This window comes from Diceros bicornis, chromosome 7 (genome assembly GCF_020826845.1).
Source record: "Diceros bicornis minor isolate mBicDic1 chromosome 7, mDicBic1.mat.cur, whole genome shotgun sequence".
NCBI lineage: Eukaryota > Metazoa > Chordata > Mammalia > Perissodactyla > Rhinocerotidae > Diceros > Diceros bicornis.
In genome coordinates, this window is record NC_080746.1 from 75809468 (window position 1) to 75829590 (window position 20123).

Consider the following 20123-nt stretch of genomic DNA (forward strand, 5'->3'; position numbering starts at 1 on the left):
TTATGATGTGCTGAGGACCTGGTGTTCTATACAACCTGAACCACCTAGCAGGGAAAGAGTGAAGGGACATGACTTTGAAAGATGTTTCCCAGCACCATGCACAGGGACTGGTTAACAACAATCTGGAGGGAGAGGATGGGAGAGGAGAAAGCCTCCTGGGACTAGTCTCCATGGCAGGGAGAGAGACCACCGAGGGACCCAGATTCTTGGGAGGCAGAGAAGAGGAAAGGACACAGCTGTCTGGGCAGAGAGGAAATCTGGACACAGAGGGGCATAGAAACAGTCCATTGTAACCAGAGACACTGGGGCCAGCAGGACCCAGAGGAGAGGGTCTGGTTTGGAAAAGAAACTGTGCGTTGTATGAGACTGAATAGACTTCTACAAGATTTCAGGATCTTCTGGGGTTATGTAAGAGAGATAACTCAGGCTATACTTTGACCCCAAGGAGATGGTCGCTGCTGGGGTGAATCCATGGTACCTCAGAGTCCTTTTTTATACTTTCCTTTGATTTTTTTTTGACATCAAATTTTCCTACCCTCATGGTAAGGATTGGGGATTATTTTCTCTTCTACTCTCTGGAATTCTTTGTACAAAATTGGAATGATTTGTTTGTTTGTTTATTTATTTATTTTTTAATTTTTTTTATGAGGAAGATTAGCCCTGAGCTAACATCTGTTGCCAATCCTCCTCTTTTTTTGCTGAGGAAGATGGACCCTGGGCTAACAGCCGTGTCCATCTTCCTCTACTTTATATGGGACACCGCAACAGCATGGCATGACAAGCAGTGCGTTGGTGCGCGCCCAGGATCCGAACCTACAAACCCCGGGCTACGGAAGCGGAGCGTGTGCACTTAACCGCTGCGCCACTGGGCCCGCCCCCTGATTTGCGTTTTTAAAGGGTTAAATTTGTCTGTAGAACCATTTGGGCCTGCTGTGTTCTTTGTGGGAAGATTTGATCTTTTATAATAATGATAGGATAATCCAAGTTTTCATTTCTTCTTGAGTCAGTTTTTTTAAATTGTTTTTCAAATAATTTGTTGATTTTTGTCCAGTTTTCAGCTTTATTGCTGAAGTTGTTCATAGTATTCTCTTTTATCTTTTCTATGTTCTGGAACATAGAGTTATGGACTGATAATTGGTCCATGTAATGGTCCACACAAGGTCTATATAGTACGGTCTGTGTTATGGACATATAGTTTTACCCCAATTTAATACTATTGTTTATTAGTGCCTTATCTCCTTTTTAAAAATAAAAGTGATGATGTTTATTGATCATCCTCGCGATATTAAATAGGCATAGGCTCATTCTTTTTAAGTAGGGAACATCGTCATGTTCTGTTTGCAGATGCTAACAACAAATGGGATTTCACAAGCATTTATTAAACACTTTTATATGCTCTTTATCAAGCATCAACTACTAGGGATATAGAATTCAGTAATACGAGATCAGCAATTGTCCCTGCCCTCGGGAGACTCACAGCCCCACCTCCCGAGAGCAGAGTGAAGGGGAAGCTCAGTACTTGTCAGGCAGGCCAGCAGGTCTGAAGTGATTGGGGTCTTTGCCACTCCGGCCCCATTCATTGGCAGCCTGGTCAGCCCTCGAGTCTGCCGCTCCGTGGCCGCTGTCTCCAAACTTGAAAAGGTCTGTGACTCTCTGAGAACCCTCTCTGGCATCGCTGGAATGGAGGTGGGCAGGTAGGAGATTAATCCAGGGCTTATGAGTAACAGTCCTACCCTCCCTGTCTGTCCTCTTTCCCAGGGATGGCTCTGAGAGGAGCCCAGGAGAGTGGGGCTAAAACATTGAGGCTGCCTGGTCACAGCCCACTCAGCCCCGCTGATGCCCCTGGTGCTGGATGAACAGCACCCAGAAGGGAAGGCTGGGAATCGCCCATTCCCACCAGTCCTGCTCTGGCTCTGTCACCACTCAGACCCCACACTGGGCACAGAGGGGGTGGGGTGGGCCAGAAGATGAGGGGCCACAGTCTCTACAGGAAACTTCCCCAGGGCGTGGCCCCTCCTGTTGTCCAAGGCAGCCCAGCTCTGCCCACCCACCCCCCGCACCCGAGTCACCTGATCACTTTAGCAGCCCAGGCGCCCCCAGGGCCCCTTTGTGCAGCATCGTAGTTCCCTCGGGCATGGAAGTATTTGTCGGAATCTTTGTAATTGGCTTCTCTCATGTCAGAGTAGGCTCTCCACATGTCTTTAGCCCCTGGAAGGGAAAGAAAATGATGAGATGAAGGTGATCACATCTTGGCAAATAGAGAAATCAATTTTCCTCTCAGTGGTTCTGAGACATCATCCTTTGACAAAGCCCTTGGAGATGATACGGCTTGAGATGAACATTCCTTTACTTTTCACTCCCTGGTTAATGTGATGAGAATCACACCAGGTGCAAATTTTATTCTGTCTGATTCTATTCCAAGTTCTGTTGCTCCTTTGTTTTAGGGTGTGTGTGATGCGTGTGAGGAAGAGGTAGGATGGTCCTTAGGGGATGTGTGGTTGTACAATGAGCCTCTACCTGGAAAGATGCAGGGAGCCCTCCGACCGGGGCCTGAGAACAAAGGCGACTCTGAGGGAGGCTGGGAACCCACGGTGCTCCCAACCTAGCCACGGGAGAACTTCATCCCTGTGGGCAGCGTGAGGACCACTTGGTCCTGAGTACATCTGAACGTCCAGGTACATTTGCGCCTGGACGACTGTCAGAATTCAACTGGCAGGTGATAAAGGTGAGTCCCTAAGAGAGCTTTAAAGAACCTGGGTGATCAGATGCAGACAAAGGGCAACTGACCCACCAGCTCTAAAGGTCCGTGTCCTCTCCAGTGAAGTGGAGGAGTGGGGCCTCCCTCAGAGTGGTTATGTAGAAGGATGGGGAAGATACAGGTATAACTTCTAGAACATTCTACATGCTCAATATACCATCACTTCTCTGGTCCTTTGAGAGCGTGGCACAAAAGGAAGAAAAAGAATGAACTAAGATGAGGAGCAGGGAGTTATGCATGAAAGAAATCTGACCAAGCTAGAATAAAATGGCAAAGATTTTAAAAAATTAACTGATTAGGAAACAGAGAAAAACCTAACGTAGAGTTGTAATCCTAGCTTATGTAATATCCCCATGAGATAACTTGTCTTCATTTTATGTCTTCATTATTCCTGGTGTTCAGATGATACTTGTGTTGAGAGCTATGACTTTCTTACTATACTTATTTCCTCTGAGTTACTGACTTAAATAGATGCGTGGAGTCCAGACTTGCATAATAAGTCCTTCCAAAATGCCTGACACATTTGGTCACTTGAGGGGGCAGAACCGGAGGGAGTGGTTCTCAGCCTTCAGTGCACAGACATCACCTGGGGGGCTTGGTAAAGGCCAGATTCCAGCTCAGCCCCAGAGACTGATTCAGGGAGGGGAGTGTGTGGACCTGGGCATCTGCATTTCACAAAGCACCCAGACCCATGGAATTTCATGTGGGTGGTCTTAGAACAACCCTTTGAGAAACATTGACCTGAGAGATGAAAAGAGATTTTTAGCCAGGTGTGCAAGAATTAAGATAGGATTAACAGCAAACTCTTAAAACAATTCCTCAGAGACTATCAGAAAAAAACCCACAAAATAATTTTGTGAAATAAACAATTTTTTGCCACTTCACTATGGTAATGAGGTAACTATCTATTTTTTGTGTGTGTGTGAGGAAGATCAGTCCTGAGCTAACATCCGTGCTAATCCTCCTCTTTTTGCTGAGGAAGACTGGCTCTGAGCTAACATCTATTGCCAATCCTCCTCCTTTTTTTTTCCCCAAAGCCCCGGTAGATAGTTGTATGTCATAGTTGCACATCCTTCTAGTTGCTGTATGTGGGATGTGGCCTCAGCATGGCCGGAGAAGCAGTGCGTTGGTGCGCGCCCGGGATCCGAACCCGGACCGCCAGTATCGGAGTGCGTGCACTTAACCACTAAGCCACGGGGCCGGCCCCGGTAACTATCTCTTGCTCTCGGTTTCCTGGCCAGATTTCAGCCCCACTAGAACCATCATCAAGATACTTCATTGCACCTTTTATTGCAGGGAGAGAAGCCCTACGGAGTTGCCTTCCAAAGACACACATCCCCACTCCTGGCCATTTGCTCAGATAAGAACAGGGTGTGTTTACAAATCCCTCGCTCTCCCATGTGCACTCTTATCTGGGAGGCAGTGTGGTACCTGGTTAATAGCCAGGTCTGGGGAGCTCGACAACCTGGGCTAAATCCTGCTCTGCTTTGGGACTTTGTTAGGCATCTGAATCTTTCAGTTTCCCTGTTAAGGGATAATGGTACCTACATCTCAGGATGAAAGGATTAAAACCTGAAGATGAAAATGAGTTCATTTGTCCATGTAAAGCTCTTAGAACCGTGCCTAGGACATATTAAAAGCTCAGTTACTTTGGTTGTAATTACTAAGCGGATGGGAAGTGGGCACACACCCCACACCTTTGATGCACCCACTTCATGGCTCCTGAAACATAGACGTGAGCTGTCCCTGACTCCCCACTAGGCAGCAGTAGAGCCCCACGCATATTTAGGCAACATGCACCCCTGAACTCAGGTCTCCTCCTCACTCCTGCTGAAAGTTGAGGCCCAAACCTTATGACCTCGGGTCTGGGGATCCCCACAGAAGAGTGCAAAGCTGTGCAGAAAAGCCTGGGGAACTGCTGTCATGAAAACCGTGCTCCTTTTCTAGCCGCTTGTGGCCCTTGCCCTGTGGATATGTGGCCTCTACTCAGGTGAATCTTGGGGACTGCCAGTTGCAGCCTTCCCCTCACCCCCATCCTTTTTGGTCCTTACCTTGACCAGCTTCCTTGAGGAATGAAAACCATCCTCGACTGCTGACTCCTAGGACCAGGGAGCAAAAAATGATGCCGATGGAAAGCTTCATCTTGCTGCAGACAGTCAAGCAGACACAACAAAGGTTGACAGGTTTTTATTTTTGATAATGTTGATCCACCTTACATTCCAAAAATAAATCCCACTCAATTTTATACATGTATACGTATATGTATGTCTATCTATACTGATGGATACATAGATTGTATTTCAGAGGGTCCAGTTCTCCATTTCCATTGTCTCATTGGAATCCCGGTGATTTACTGGATGAGAGATTGCAACGGGCTTTTAGAATAAACAACTTTCCATTTCAATCATCCCCTTTCAGCTCTGCAACCCACCGTACAAAACGTTTCCAGAGAGGCATTTGGGGATTTTGTGACCACACACCTCTCGGTAATGTGAGATGAGTTAAACCATCCACAATATTCGCAGAAGCCTGCTCTACCCATCACTGACTCCACATAGAAGAAGCATACAACAGAATCCCTCCCCCAAAGTATTCACATCTGGTGAATTCTGATTGTCAGAATAGTAACTCAGGAAGGAGGCAGAGAGCGGGGATGCAGCGCAAGGATGCTGGTGGGGAAAGAGAATCTCCAAAGAGGAAAGCTGCTGGAAAGTTCTAGCACCTCACCTGTGGCTGTCTCTTCTTGCTGGGCTCCTGGTGAGCTGAGCTGCCTGTGCTGCCTGCCTGGGAGATGTGGCTGGTGCTATATATACTGACATTTTGCTAGGGGAATGAATGGGGACACAGATGTGAAGCCAACAAATGAAATTTGGGAATTTCCTCTTGGGCAGAACACAGCGTTCAGAACATCAGGGTTATTCTTCACACACATCCAATTTTCCCAGATTGTGCAATCTGGTAGCTTTCAGGAGTGTAGTAAGTTGGATTTTCTGCCCATTTCCAGCCTCACTCCTGGTGGGGACCAGGTTTTTCCCCCCGCAAAATAATGTACTGACATTTTCTGTGAAGGGAAACCAATATTATAAAAAGAGATTTGATTTAAAAATGAGCAAAACAGGCCACAGGGACCAGCAGAACAGGCTCCATGGGAGGAAGCTCAGGATGAAGCTGGAACCCCAGGGCACAGGAGTAGGAAAGGAAGGAGATAGACCACCCAGGAAGATAAAATTAAGAGCAGCCACATGGGGTGGTCTCAGCACTGGAAAAGGGAGTAATTCAACTCAAGTGTATTCACGATCAGTTTCTATTGAAGGTCATATGGGCAGGTTATATTGGGAGGATGCTGTAACCCAGGAAGGTTGTAGTATAGAAATTTGCTACAATGTCGTGTAGAAATGACAAACTATAAAAATAAGCAGGAAATGGCCCAATGGCTGCTAAATTATCAGCATAGAAGATTCAGGAAGGATGCATAGAAAGCTTGGATGCAGCACGCTGTAGGGTGTGATGATAGAGTACAGCTGTTTCAACCAGAAAAGCAGGATTGGGCTTTATTATCTGAGTTTACTAAGATAATCTTGGGAAGAAATTGCGTGCAGGTGCCAACAGGGGGATGATGTCCCTGGTTCACTCCCTGCCCCATCCCTGCCACTTCATCCAAAGGGGAAATTGTAAAAGCAGTTGGATATCCCCAAGAAGAAAGATGATGTGTGTGCAACATGGCAGAGATGATGGAGGATTAGAGGACAGATCTGGTCCTTCTCACAATGGGACTGTGGGCCGGAGCCTGAGGACAGCGTAGGGCAAGTAAGGCCCAGCTCGGGCTGTACCAGCTCAGGATTTGTGCCTGGAGTGTTTCTGGGCGACAAGGAATGTGAGTAGCGCATTGGAGATACTAGGGAAGGAATCTCCAAGACTGATGCAAGCACATCATGGAGACTTGCTAGTCGAGATGTTGGAAGACGGAAAGAACAGTCATGAAGGACGGCAACCTTGTGCTCCAATAGTAACCCAGAGAACAACAAGGATGAGGTCCTTCCAATGTTTTACAAGACCAGAGAAATTTGAGTAGGACATTCAAAAGAGGAGCAGTGACCCAGGATGAAGCAAGTCAACAAAGATTCCACTAGTGTTTGGGAGTCATTATCTTAGATTAGAGCCTACCAAAATTAGGAGTGATGGCTCTTTCTGGATCTTGGTCATATTTTAATTCTTGTAGGTATAATGAGATGAAAGTTGAAAGGCAGATAACTGTCAAGGATTTCCCTGTGCCTTTGGTTCTTATAAAGGCAATGTTAAGCAACATACAGATATTCCACAGACAACTTCCTTCCTTGGGAAAGGTGGATTCCCTGTGGGTGGGTGGTCAGGGTCCCTGAGCTGGCTTGGCTCTCTTGGTCCTAGGAGTAGACCTGGTGGGGAAGAGAGAGTTGTCAACCCTCCACAGCCATTGGTCATGGGCATGCTGGGAGGTTGCTTCATAGAGAAGGGCATGTGATATTCAGACCCCCTTTTTCCACGTTCCTCTGGGCAGAAATTGTCAGCCAGTGATCACATCCTATTATAATTCTTTTACTCCCTCTGGGGCCATTCAATGCTGGAAATCCACTCCCCACTTTCTCATGTCATTCAAGTCATTCTCTTCTTTGAAGGAATCATTACAGAGAAAGCAGGTACAATTTCTAGACACCAAGAGGAACTCTTCACAGGGACTCTAACCAACACTGCAAGTTCTCTTCGCTTTGTTACTCAATGTGTTCTGTCTTCCGGGAAGGGACACACAGTTCCTTGCAGGGCCATACTCAGAGCAGTAGACAGTAGTGTCAGTCTGCCTTTTTCACTTGCTTCTCCTACAAAAGGAAGCTACACTGTCATGGTGATATCAGGGTCTCCAGGCCTTAAAGGGATTTCCCAAGAGTCTCTCGTGAGTCTCTGTGTCCCAGTTTGCAGAGATGGTCTCTGTTAGTGCCTATTGTCCCAGCTTAATAGTTAATAGTGACACCCCCTTCCACTCTCGAAAGTGACTTGGTTTTCACGATAAACTAGTTGGACCCCCACTCTACTGACCAGGCTGTTGAGTTGCCTGAAACACCTCCATTTCTTCTGTTACAATTAATATAAGTGGAAGAGAAGATCACCAAGGCTCTTAAGATCAGAAACCAAAGTGAAAAAAAGCCCCAGAGGATAGCCTGACCAAGAATGGCACCTGAGGCCCAAGTCCCAGATTCAGAGGGACAGCAGGAAGAAGGATGAGCAGGTCCACGAGTGTAAAATGAGGAGATAATGACACCGAGCTCACGAGGTTGTTGTCAGGATGACATGAGTGACGCTCAAAGGGGCTTGGACGAATTCTGGGCACATGTAAAGCACTTAAATTTAGCTCTTCTGGCTCAGCCAAGAAAAATCATAATATTTTATACTTTGCAGAAGACAGAAAGATTAATTACTGTATTGTTACCAAGGCCACACATTGTTAACGCATTAACTAGTAAGATTACCAATCAGAATGCAGTTTTAAAGATCAAGCTTTAATTTTACAGGTCACAGCAACATTCTCTGAAGTCTCTGAATCTCTTTCAAGATCCCTTTGTTAGAAATAATTGTTGCAAGGAGAGTGTTTTTGATGCAGGAAACCATCTGCATTTTTTGCAGCTGCGAGAGAAGAGGGAACATTCTCTCCTGACCTTGGCAGGACTTCTGTCTCCAGCAGTTAGATGGTCCTGCAGGTTTTCTAAGGCTAAGCCTGGAATTCCGCTAGACAGTATGAGAGAGAAAGATGGGCTGGAGGAGCTCAGAACTCACCACAAGGAAATACAGGGCCAAAGGAGGATTGTGAACAGCTGGAGTGTTGAGTGTGTAATCTTTTGCATCTAACGTCCCCCATTTTGTTAAAGTTAAACAACACTTTATCTGGATTTCCGTCTGCATGAGTTCTTTTTCTCTTCCTCTCCAGATTTCAATTTCACATATGAACTACCTGTTTAGTATCCAGATGAAAACATCTGTGGGCACCCTTTAATACTACCATTCACTGCTCTTTAAAATATTACTGGTTTAAAACAATTATTATATCCAACATCATGAAAATACCTTTTTAGAAAATTTCAGTGCTCATGGATGGGAAGAATTAATGTTGTTAAAATCTCCTTACTACCCGGAGCAATCTGCAGATTCAATGCAACCCCTATCAAAATTCCAATGGCATTTTTCACAGAAACAGAACAAACAACCCTGAAATTTGTATGGAACTTAAATTTGTATGGAATCCTAAAATTTGAATGGAACAAAAGACCCCAAATAGCCAAAGCAATATTGAGAAAGAACAAAGTGGGAGACATCACATTTCCTGATTTGAAGTTATATTATAAAGCTATAGTAATCCAAACAACAGTATGGTATTGGCATAAAAATGGACACATAGATCAATGGAACAGAATAGAGAGCCCAGAAACAAACTCTCGTATATATGGTCAATTAATTTACAACAAAGGAGCCAAGAATATACATTGGGGAAAGGATAGTTTCTTCAATAAATGGTGTTGGAAAACTGAACAGACACATGCAAAGCATGAGATTTGACCCCTATCTTACACCATACACAAAAATTAACTCAAAATGGGTTAAAGACTTGAACATAAGACCTGAAACCATAAAACTCCTAGAAGAAAATATAGGCAGTAACCTCCTTGACATCAGTCTTGGCAAAGATTTTTTTGGATTTAACACCAAAAGCAGAGGCAACAAAGGCAAAAATAAACAAATGGGACTGCATCAAACTAAGAGCTTCTGCACAGCAAAGGAAACCATCAGCAAAATGAAAAGGTAACCTACCAAAAGGGGGAAAATATTTGCATATCATATATATAATAAGGGGTTAATATCCAAAATTTATAATGAACTCATACAATTTAATAGCAAAAAACCTCAAACACATCTGATTTAAAAATGATCAGAGGATCTGAACACACATTTTTTCAAAGAAGACATACAGATGGCCAACAGATATATGAAAGGGTGCTTAGCATCACTAATCATCAGGGAAATGCAAATCAAAACCACAATAGGATATCACCTCACCAGTAGAACACCTATCATCAAAAAGACAAGAAATAACAAGTGTTGGAGAGGATGTGGAGAGAAGGGAACCCTGTTACACTGTTGGTGGGAATGTAAATTAGTACAGTCAGTATGGAAAACAGTATGGAGGTTCCTCAAAAAATTAAAAATAGAACTACCTAAAATATTAGTTTTAGGGGCCGGCCCCGGGGCTTATCGGTTAAGTGCGTGTGCTCTGCTACTGGCGGCTCGGGTTTGGATCCTGGGTGCACACCGACACACCGCTTCTCCAGCTGTGCTGAGGCCGTGTCCCACATGCATGCAACTAGAAGGATGTGCAACTATGACATACAGCTATCTACTGGGGCTTTGGGGAAAAAAATAAAGGAGGAGGATTGGCAACAGATGTTAGCTCAGAGCCGGTCTTTCTCAGCAAAAAGAGGAAGATTAGCGTGGAGGTTAGCTCAGGGCTGATCTTCCTCACAAAAGTAAATAAATAAATAAATAAAACTGTTTAAAAAAATAAAATAAAATATTAGTTTTAAAAGTAGAACTAAATGATCTAGTAATTGCAATTCTGAGTATTTATCTGAAGGAAACAAACCACCCACTTGAAAAGATATATGCACTCCCATGTTCATTACAGCATTATTTACAATAGTCAAGACATGAAAGCAACCTAAGTGTCCATCAATGGATGAATGGATAGGGAAAACTAATACACACACACACACACTCACACACACACACACACAATGGAATATTATTCAGCCATAAAAAGAAGGAAATCATGCCATTTGCGACACATAGATGGAACTTGAGGGCATTTTGCTAAGTGAAATGTCAGACAGTACCATATGATCTCACTTATGTGTAGAATCTAAAAAGAACCCAAAAGCCAAACTCGTAATACAGATAACAGATTGGTGGTTGCCAGAGGCAGGTGGGGTGGAACAAAATGGATGAAGGGGTCAAAAGGTACAAACTTCCAGTTATAAAATAATTAAGTCTTGGGAATGTAATGTATGGTAAGGTGACTATAGTTAATAATACTGTATTGCATATTTGAAAGTAGCTAAGAGAGTAGATCTTAAAAGTTCTCATCACACACAAAAAATTGTAAGTATGTGTGGTGATGGATGTTAACTAGACTTATTGTGGTGATCATTTTGAAATATACACAAATATCAAATCATTATGTTCTACTGATGAAACTAATATAATGTTATATGTCAATTAAGGCTCAATAAAAAAATAAATGAATAAGGAAAAAATTTTGAGTCAAGAAAACCTTAGCTGAAAGAGTATATTAGCGTGGTAGACAAAATAATGTTCCCCACCAAAGATGTCCATATCCTAATCCCTGGAACCCGTAACTATGTCACCTCACAGGCACAGGAAGATTTCAGTGTCACAGATCATTTCTTTCTCCATCCGTTGAGACCTCACATCATCCATTGACTATCAGTTTGATGGGGACATCGTTGAAGAGCACACATGCTCCTCCGTGTCAATCAAGGCCCAGAAAGGCATCACTTGACTAGTGACAGCTGTGGGAAAGAACACACAGACCATCCAAAACATCAACACATTATTTGGAAACTATTAGAATGATTTGAGGAACAATGTGTGCTATAAGCATATCTTTTGGTGAGAAGTTTGAGAACTTATGTACTTTTGTTCATAAGGGAGGAGCACTGGCAGAATTTTAAAATTTAATGTATTAATGCTTAGTATATTAATTTATATTACTTCACCAGATAAAATTTTTGGACTATCACCCCATTGAATACCCCCAAGCAACCCAAGAAACAAACTGTTACTCACACTCCAGAAGCTCCTGTGCCCTCTCTCTGGCAGCACGCTCCTCCCTGCCCTTTCTCCAAAGGTAACTCCCCTCCTAAACTCTGTGCTTATCATTCCCCTGGTTTTTTTAAAGTTGTTTTTATCACGTGTGCGTATTCATAAGCAATTTACTATTTAGCCTTTGCCTGTTTTTGACCTTTCTGTAAACAGAATCATACTGTCTGGATTCACTGGTCACTTGCTGATTTTGCTCAATGATATGTCCTTAGATACGGGCGTGTTGCTGTCTGTTGTAGTCCTTCTTTCATTTTCAGTGCTGAATACTCTTCCACAGAATGAATATATATGTATATCACAGCTTATTTTGACATTTGGTTGTTTCTTTTTTGCTATACAAACAGTGTTGCTTCTAACCATCTTGTACCCATGTCCAGGCACAAGAGTTCCTATGGGCACGGACTCAGAACTGGAATAGAATATGAGGTGTTGAACTTGAGTTGATAATGCCAGGTTGTTTTTCCAAAATGCGTGCACTAGTTTATGTTCCCACAAGCAATGGATGAGTGGCCCCTGCTCCACATTCTAGGCCAGACTTGTTTTTATGTCGAGTTGGTGAGTGATAAATAGTGTCACATTATAGTTTAAATTTGTGCTTTCCTGGTTATTAATCATATTCACCATTTTTATATGTTGATGAGCCATTTGTACTTCCTCTTCTGTGAAATATCTACTCATTTCTTTTGTCTTTTTTTATTGATTAGTAGGAGTTCTTTACACACTTGATACAAGGCCTCTTTGATTATGCATGTTGCAAATATATTCCCCCAGTTTGTGGCTTTAATTATCCCTCTATTTTCAGTCTCTTTACGGAAGTAAATGTATTTGGTTTTATATTTAACAAACTCGTAACTTAACAAAATTATATTTTTTTCTGACATGCACTAATTCTCTTTAAATGTGTTATTTTTTCCATTTGTCTATTAATTTTTAGAATAAGGAGTTATAATCCTAGCAACCACAAAAGGTCTCCAGTAAACTTTGCCTTTTTTTTTTTTTTAACGTTTCTTATGGTATCTTTTGATGAACACCAATTCTTAACTTTGTCCTAGTTTTTTCTTCCATTTGGAACTATCTTTTACAGTAGACCACTATTTTATTCAGTGCTCTGATGACCAATTTCTATAACCCATTTAATGTGTTTGCTCTTAGTACAGAGTATGTCATTTATGGCTCAGCTATCAATGCAGGCGTTGTCAGAGCTCTACCTTCATTTTTCTCTTAAGCTTGAGAATTTTCTTAAAAAGTGAGCACTTTTGCAAAGGATTAGAAGTTTTGTTGTGCTTCTTTTTTTCTCCTGGAGAATCTTTGAAACTCTCAGCTTAGATTCAAATGTACAGCTGGTCGTCTCTACTCCTTGTAGGTGGACTGCTCTGTGGTGTGCTGCAGAGGCTCAGACCAGCTCAGGAGAGCCATTGTCAAATTTTCAGGGATTTTGTGACCTGAGTGTTATGTCACTGGTCATGTGAAATGAGCCATGGTGGGAGTATTTACACTGTGGAAACTGACAAACACTCTAAGTCAGGACTTTATATTTTTCTTCCAGCCAACTGTAAACAATTCCCAGCACATGCCTGAGACTACTCCTTTCAGTCCCAAGTTCCACAAACCCTTTCCTTTGTCCTTCTAGGCACAAACCAACACTTGAGGAATGGGCAGCTACTACAAATACACAGCTTCAGCACCAAAAAGGCTGGATTCCTCACCCCCTATTCTTCAATTCACTCAGGGAGATTAAAAGAGAACATCACATTCAAACAACTGAAGAAATTATTAAATTCTTGTGTACGCTGTTGATTATATGGCCGCATTTTCTCCCCAAGAAAACACACATTGGTGGGGAGAGGGGGATGCATACACCAGAAAGGAAAACACGTTTACACAGCAGCTCTGAGCTTCCTAAGACCAGCACTTTCACCTCTACATTTATCTGTTGAGGGCAGCAGCTCCCAGATTCTTCTTGGGGTAGACACCCTGCTAAGGCAGTGGGTGGTTTCTGCTCTGCATGGCTCCTCCCTCTGCCCCAGGTCCAGGAGTGTGGGACAATGCTCTCCACTGGACCACAAGTGTCGTAGAGAAAGATGACCGACTTTCCTAGAATCATATACAAGTCTAACGCGACTATCAAACCCAAAAACGGTCATTTAAGAGAACAGATCCACAGTGTTTCTCCTCTGAGCCAACTGCTGATGGCTCACAGGTGAGACTACACCTGCGTTTCCTGGGTGTGCGCGCAGTGACTTCTGGGAGAAGACATAGAACAGCAGTCAACAACGGCAATAACTACGACACAACACAACACTCCCACAATTATTCTACCTTCCAATGACTATAGCGTTTCTCAGCATAAAGCTCTTCAGCAGCGTGATTCTGAGCCGGTTAGAACCAGTTCTCAGAGGCAGACAGACTCCTCATAAAGACCCAAATGAGGTTAATCTGAGTTCCCCTTTCCTGGTTGAAGTTTGGGCTGAATGTGGAGTCACTGTTCTCAGATCTCAATTTAATCAACTCATGATGACACGTCATTTGTTAAGGCAGATGGACTAACACACTCAAAGCATCTGAGTAAGAAAGACATCTTTTTGATGCAAGAGGCATAGACATCTTTAGGAAGCCACATAAGTATAAGATAAATTGAAGTGATTGTCAAAGATCTTTCCTCCCCAATATCTCCCACTGAGACCAGATGGTTTTTCAGGTGAGTCTGCTAAAATCTCAGGGGACAGTTAATTCTATGTTATACAAGTTGTTGTAGAAAACAGATAAAGAATGAAGTTGTCCAGCCCATTTAAAGATGTTAGAGTAATCTTGATTCAAAACCAGAGATGGGCAATACAAGAAAATAAAACAATAGTCCCATTTTGCTTTCAAGGGCACAATAATTCAAAATAAAATATAGTATTAACTAACCAATTCTGAGTATTAAAACTGCCTCATGATTGAGTGTGTTTTATTCTTGAAATGCAAAAATAGGTCAACATTACATCAATCAAGGTAATTCACCATATTGATAGCCTAAAGGAGAAAAATAATATTACCTCAATTGATCAAAAAAATCATTTTATAAAGCTCAAGACATATTTATGGCTTAAAAAAATCCTTTAGAAAACTGCACATCAAAGGGAATGTTCTTAACTTTTATAAGATTCTATGCCAAAAGTTATAGTAAACATATTATTTAAAGGGAAAACTCCAGTTGCTCCTACTGAGAACTGCAAAGCCTTTCTCTGTGGCTTAAATCAAAGAAGGGCTGTAAAGTATAGAGCACATTCTGGCGTTTGCAATGAAAGAAAACAAGCTACTCCAATTACTGTTCACCAGCCTCCTGCACCACAGCAGTTAGTATTGTCATCAGTGTGTGCTTCTGTTGATGCTCTTATTAACGTGTGTTTAAGTCTACCCACATCTGACTGCCCCTCTAGAACTGGAGGTAGAGTTTAACTGAACTAAAGATAGTGAGACTCAAGATAACTGAAATGAATATGAGAACTATTCCTTAGGTAAAATGAGCAGGGACTGGTTAACAATTGAGTCAGGAGTAGGCTCTGATGTTGACGAGAAATAAGCTTCAGTTCAAGATGGAAGTTTCCAGGGTAGGCTTCCTGGGATTAGGCTTCCCCCAAAATTGCAAAGAGGTCACGAGAGGACAAGGCCTGGAGGCAGAGAAGGGCAGGATGCAACTGATTGGGCAGTGAAGAATCTGGATACAGAGAGGCCAGGGCACAGCAACAAAATAACCAGGGAGGCCTGGTCATGACGGAAGAAGAAGTGGGGGCTGGGGACTGCCCAGAATTTGTGCCACAGCTACGCCTCCAGCCATTGAGGAGCCCAGCATGACAGCCAATGCTCTGCCACCTCAGCTTACTCAGGAGGAGAAACTGGGGCCACTAAGGGCAAGAGGGGCTCAGTAGGGTCACATGAGGACATGGCATAGTTACAGTTCAGGTGGGGGTCCCTGGGCCCCACATTCACAGTCTGAACCTCCACAGTGCCACTTATCTTCCATATGGCACAAGATGGCCATCCTTCCAGAGAGTCTGTCTCAAAGATTCCAGTTTCCATCAACCAATATCCAAAATATTAGAGAACACATACATCTCAACAACAAAAAAGCTAGCAATGCAATTAAAAAATGGGCAAAAGATCTGAACAGACATTTCTCCAAAGAAGATATACAGATGGCCAACAGGCTGTCTTGACATGAGTACAGCCATGTTTGGCCGCTCCATTGACCTACAGCCACCAGCACAAAAAAGAAATACAAAGCCGCTTTCTGTGTGGTGGGAACTGGCCTTTTCCCGGGAACTGGCCTTTCCCCCACGGAGAGAGTTGCAAGTTGTAACATTTCAAGGCTCTTGGAGCGTCATAGCAAGGGATGGACTGGCCATCTGTGCCGGGCTAGGACAATAACCAAAGAGAACAATGCACGTACACAACTACTGGGATGGGACACTAGCCAGGGGGCTCAGTGCACGTACGCCACTGATAACCATTTGTGCATGGAAACACTAAATGCTTGCTCTGCAAACTCTGTAATTGCTTACTCTGAAAATTACTGATGGTATAAAAACTGCTGGAAACTGAGACCCGGTGAGAGTTCCACCTATGGAAGGGACACCTCGCCCAGGACGTGTGATCCTTGCCCAGCCGCGTCGATTGACAGGGCTCTCCCGGCAGTGGGGCGTGGATGTTGTGAGTAACTGATTTGATGTGAAGTAATTGATTTGATATGAAGTAATTGATTTGATGTGTTCTCTTTTCGGTCAACCTGGTGTTTCTCCTTCTGGTTGATTTGTGTCATTTCTCTTCAGCCGATGTGGGTGTTTTCCCTTTCCAGTCGGGCTGATGTTTTTTTCCCTCTTAATATTTGACCTATTTGGATCTGTTTACAGACTGTCACCTTTACTATCCTCTATATAATAAAATATACCTCCAGTCCATTTGTTTGGAGTGGAAAGTGTCTTTTACGTCTCCGATCGAATCCCCGAACCTCTCATAACATAATTGGCGCTGTGAGCAGGATTCGATTAAGGAGATGGCTTTCCTGTTCAAACAAAGGGTAACTGAAGCCAAAATGGAAGAGATCCCAGGATGGGAGGACCCTCCCTTTTGCACTCTGGCTGGGGAGTGAACTCATAGGTCAGGATTACATGAATCTTGGGATGTTCATCTGCAAGATATGAATCATTGGATGTGACCAAAACTTTGCAGACAGCAGGAAAAAAGAGATAATATTTCTTTTCTGGCACGGCGAGGTTAATGTTTATTGACTGCTTATCGTCGGGCTATGGAAGATAGGGATAAAATACAAGGGAGAATGTACTCTTGAAAAAAGAAGTTTCAAATTTACAGTCCCGGCTGATGTCACCCAAAATAAACTCTTTCCTTGCTGTGAGCCTGGCATTCTAGTTTTATTTGGCCCCTCTTAAATGACAAATAGTGAGCCTAAATGTGTATCCAATAATAATTTGGCGAGCCAGCCGGGAGGCTCTTTGTCCATGGCTCGATGGGTCTGGGCCGGGTGGGATGTCCTGGGAAACAGTCCAGCAGCTGCCTAGGTGATTTGCCCTGGGGACTGCTCCCAATGCTTTCCATCTGACCTGGCACCGCTGACCCTGGGCACATTTTCTTATGACAGGGAAACAGCCTCTAGAATTATTTGTTTGTTTGCCTATTTGTTTGTTTTTGCTTACACCAACAACTCCCTTCCCCTCCATCTGGAGTCCTATCTCTTTAAGAGGCAGGGCTATCCCTACTGGAGTGGGAATAATTGTAGGACTTTTACCCGGAATCTGTTAGATGCATCTATCTGTTCTGTTTGGGATCCCATTTAACTGTCTATTCTGTATGTTTGTAATTTTGAAGGGGGGAAGTTCCATCTCTCCCCAAGGAGAGCCCTCTAGGCCACCTCTTGGCTAAATAGGCTATATTCAGCTAGGAGCCCATATCCAAGAAGATAAGTTTTTTATTGTAACACCACATTGCCACAATATTCCATAGACTCCAGAGAGAAAAAATAACCAAAATGGGGTAATTTCAATTTACCAAACTGATGTATTTGCTTGTGCAATTGGAAAAAGCCAACTAAAAAGTTAAACCACTAATGGGAAGCCTATTTTAATCTTTTGAAGTTTTTAAACAAAATTAGAAATACTGTACTACCTCTTTAAGAGAAAATAATTAAACAATTAAACATGCCAACAGCCTAAGCTGAATCTGCTGCTCCCCTCCCCTCTCTTGCTGAACTTCCCCGCTTCAACTCCCCCGGAATTCCTGATCTAAAATTAAGCAAGTGAAAATAAATAAACTTTTGAAGTAATTTGAAATTGAGATTGCTATTCTGGAGAATCTGTTTCAGATGAGTTCACCTTAAGGGTCACCCTTAAAAGAGAGGATTCAAAACCTCTCACGATGAAATGCAATCTTTAATTAATACACAGAGACTTCTAAAAGACAAAGTTATTTCAAAAACAGCTTCCAAAATCTTTTTGGTAACTTGAAGCTTTAGAGTTTTGCTAAATTAAGTTGATAAAAATTTATTGAGTCTCTGGGTCATTTCCACATAAGATAAAACATTAAAAATTGGTTACTAAGCATAAATTTGTCTGCCTATGGTTTCTTATCTCAAAAAAAAAAAACTGAAAGATGCTTACATTTATTGATAAACATGTTATGTGCATATTGAAGAATTTTCTATAAAAAAGTACACATTTCTGAAAAGTCTATATACAAAAAAAGCAAAAGGTATGTTGTCCATAAAGAAGGTATAAAGAATAGAGATATTTATGTTTGTTTTGTTAAGAAAAATAAATTTGTCCTAAAGTACTAAGAAAAGAAAAAAGGCATAAGACAAATTCTAAATGTAAAAAATAAGTGACAGAAGGTTTATAAAAATAAAGCCCTGAGGAGTTTTACACATAATCAAATTGGCTAAAGTAAGCTGATAAAAAATTAAAATTTGGCTTTCTCTCTTATAAAGGTAATTTTCTTAAACTTTTGGTCTGCTCTTTACATAAAGATTAAAAGATGTTCTTTTGAGTAAGTCTATGTAAAAGACAAAACATCTATGTTTTGTTAAAATAATTTCCTATGTTCAAAAGGACTGAAGTCTCTCCCTTAAGGTTTTTGTTTTTGTTTTTTGACTGTTTTAACTCTCTATTTGCCTTTAACTGTTTCTGTTGTCAACTTGATTAAATAAATAACTAGGCATTGTTTCCTATTTGACCAAATGTTTTAAAATCTTTTGATATTTTTGATGAACTTCTGCCGAAATTAAAGTTTTTTTAACTTAAAAAAGAAATTACAAAAAGACATATGATTATAATGCCAAAATACAATTGTTACTGTATTTCATGTTGATGCTCACAGTTCTGTAATTTCTACAGAACAAAAATATAACTCTTATGCTGATCAGCTGATACAAAGTCATGCAACACACAACCCAGGCTTAACACAATGAATCCACGAAAAGAATGGACACTTGGGAGAATAAACTTCATACAGGTGGGCAAAACAAAGGGGAATCCTTGTCACCCATGATGATATTGCCACTTCAGTAAAACAATGTCAGTTATGCCAACAATTAAATAAACGGGGAGTTCCACACTCCTACCAAGGTCATATCCAAAAGGGATTATTTCCCGCCCATACATGGCAAATAGATTTTATTGGACCATTGCCAAATTCTTGTGGATATACTTATGCCTGCACTGCTGTTGATACATATTCTGGTTATTTATTGGCTATGCCAGCTAAAGTGGCCACCCAACAGAATGCCATAAAATTATTAGATATAATTAAGTTATATTATGGAACACCAAGGCAAATTCAGAGTGACAACGGTTCCCACTTTACAGGTAAGTTGATTCAAACTTATACCAAGGAAAATTATATAGAATGGATTTATCATATACCTTATTACCCCCAAGCTGCAGGCCTCATAAAACAAATGAATGGATTGCTTAAACAACAATTGAGGAAACTTGGTCATGGCTCATTAAAGGGGTGACACAACCATCTAAGTACTGCTCTAAATATGTTAAATAACAGGCCACTAGGCCCTAATGAGACTCCTCTGTCAAGGTTGTTACTAGCAAAGATTACAGAAGTGGCAGCCACCACCCATGAGCTTATGACCTTAACCTATTGGCCCCTAACTCAGTCTGCTAAACCGCCTTTTCGTGCCACGGCCGAAGCGGCTGGATTGGATTTATCTACTGTTCATTCTATTCAATTGCCCCCTAAGAAGCAGTCTATAGTCCCTACTGGGATAAAGGTACAATTTCCCAAAAATACCTTTGGTTTGTTAAAAGGACGCTCTGGACTGGCAGCAAAAGGTATTGATGTACTGGGAGGAGTCATTGATCCAGATTACCAAGAAAAACCAAAATTTATATTATATAATGGTAATGACACAGTACTAACTGTAGAGTCTGGAGAACAAATG

At 42.1% G+C, this 20123-nt stretch overlaps 1 protein-coding gene across 1 annotated transcript; it reads right to left on the reverse strand.

Moving 5' to 3' along the window:
* Positions 1-1484: 1484 nt before the first annotated feature.
* LOC131408916 (serum amyloid A protein) lies at positions 1485-5539 on the reverse strand. The gene is made up of 4 exons (XM_058546086.1): positions 5486-5539; positions 4810-4904; positions 2070-2208; positions 1485-1675 (listed from the first exon to the last, which is right to left on the reverse strand). Exons 2-4 carry the CDS (start codon positions 4898-4900, stop codon positions 1513-1515), a joined length of 393 nt encoding a protein of 130 aa, XP_058402069.1. The 5' UTR covers positions 4901-4904; positions 5486-5539; the 3' UTR covers positions 1485-1512.
* Between the last annotated feature and the right edge of the window lie 14584 nt (positions 5540-20123).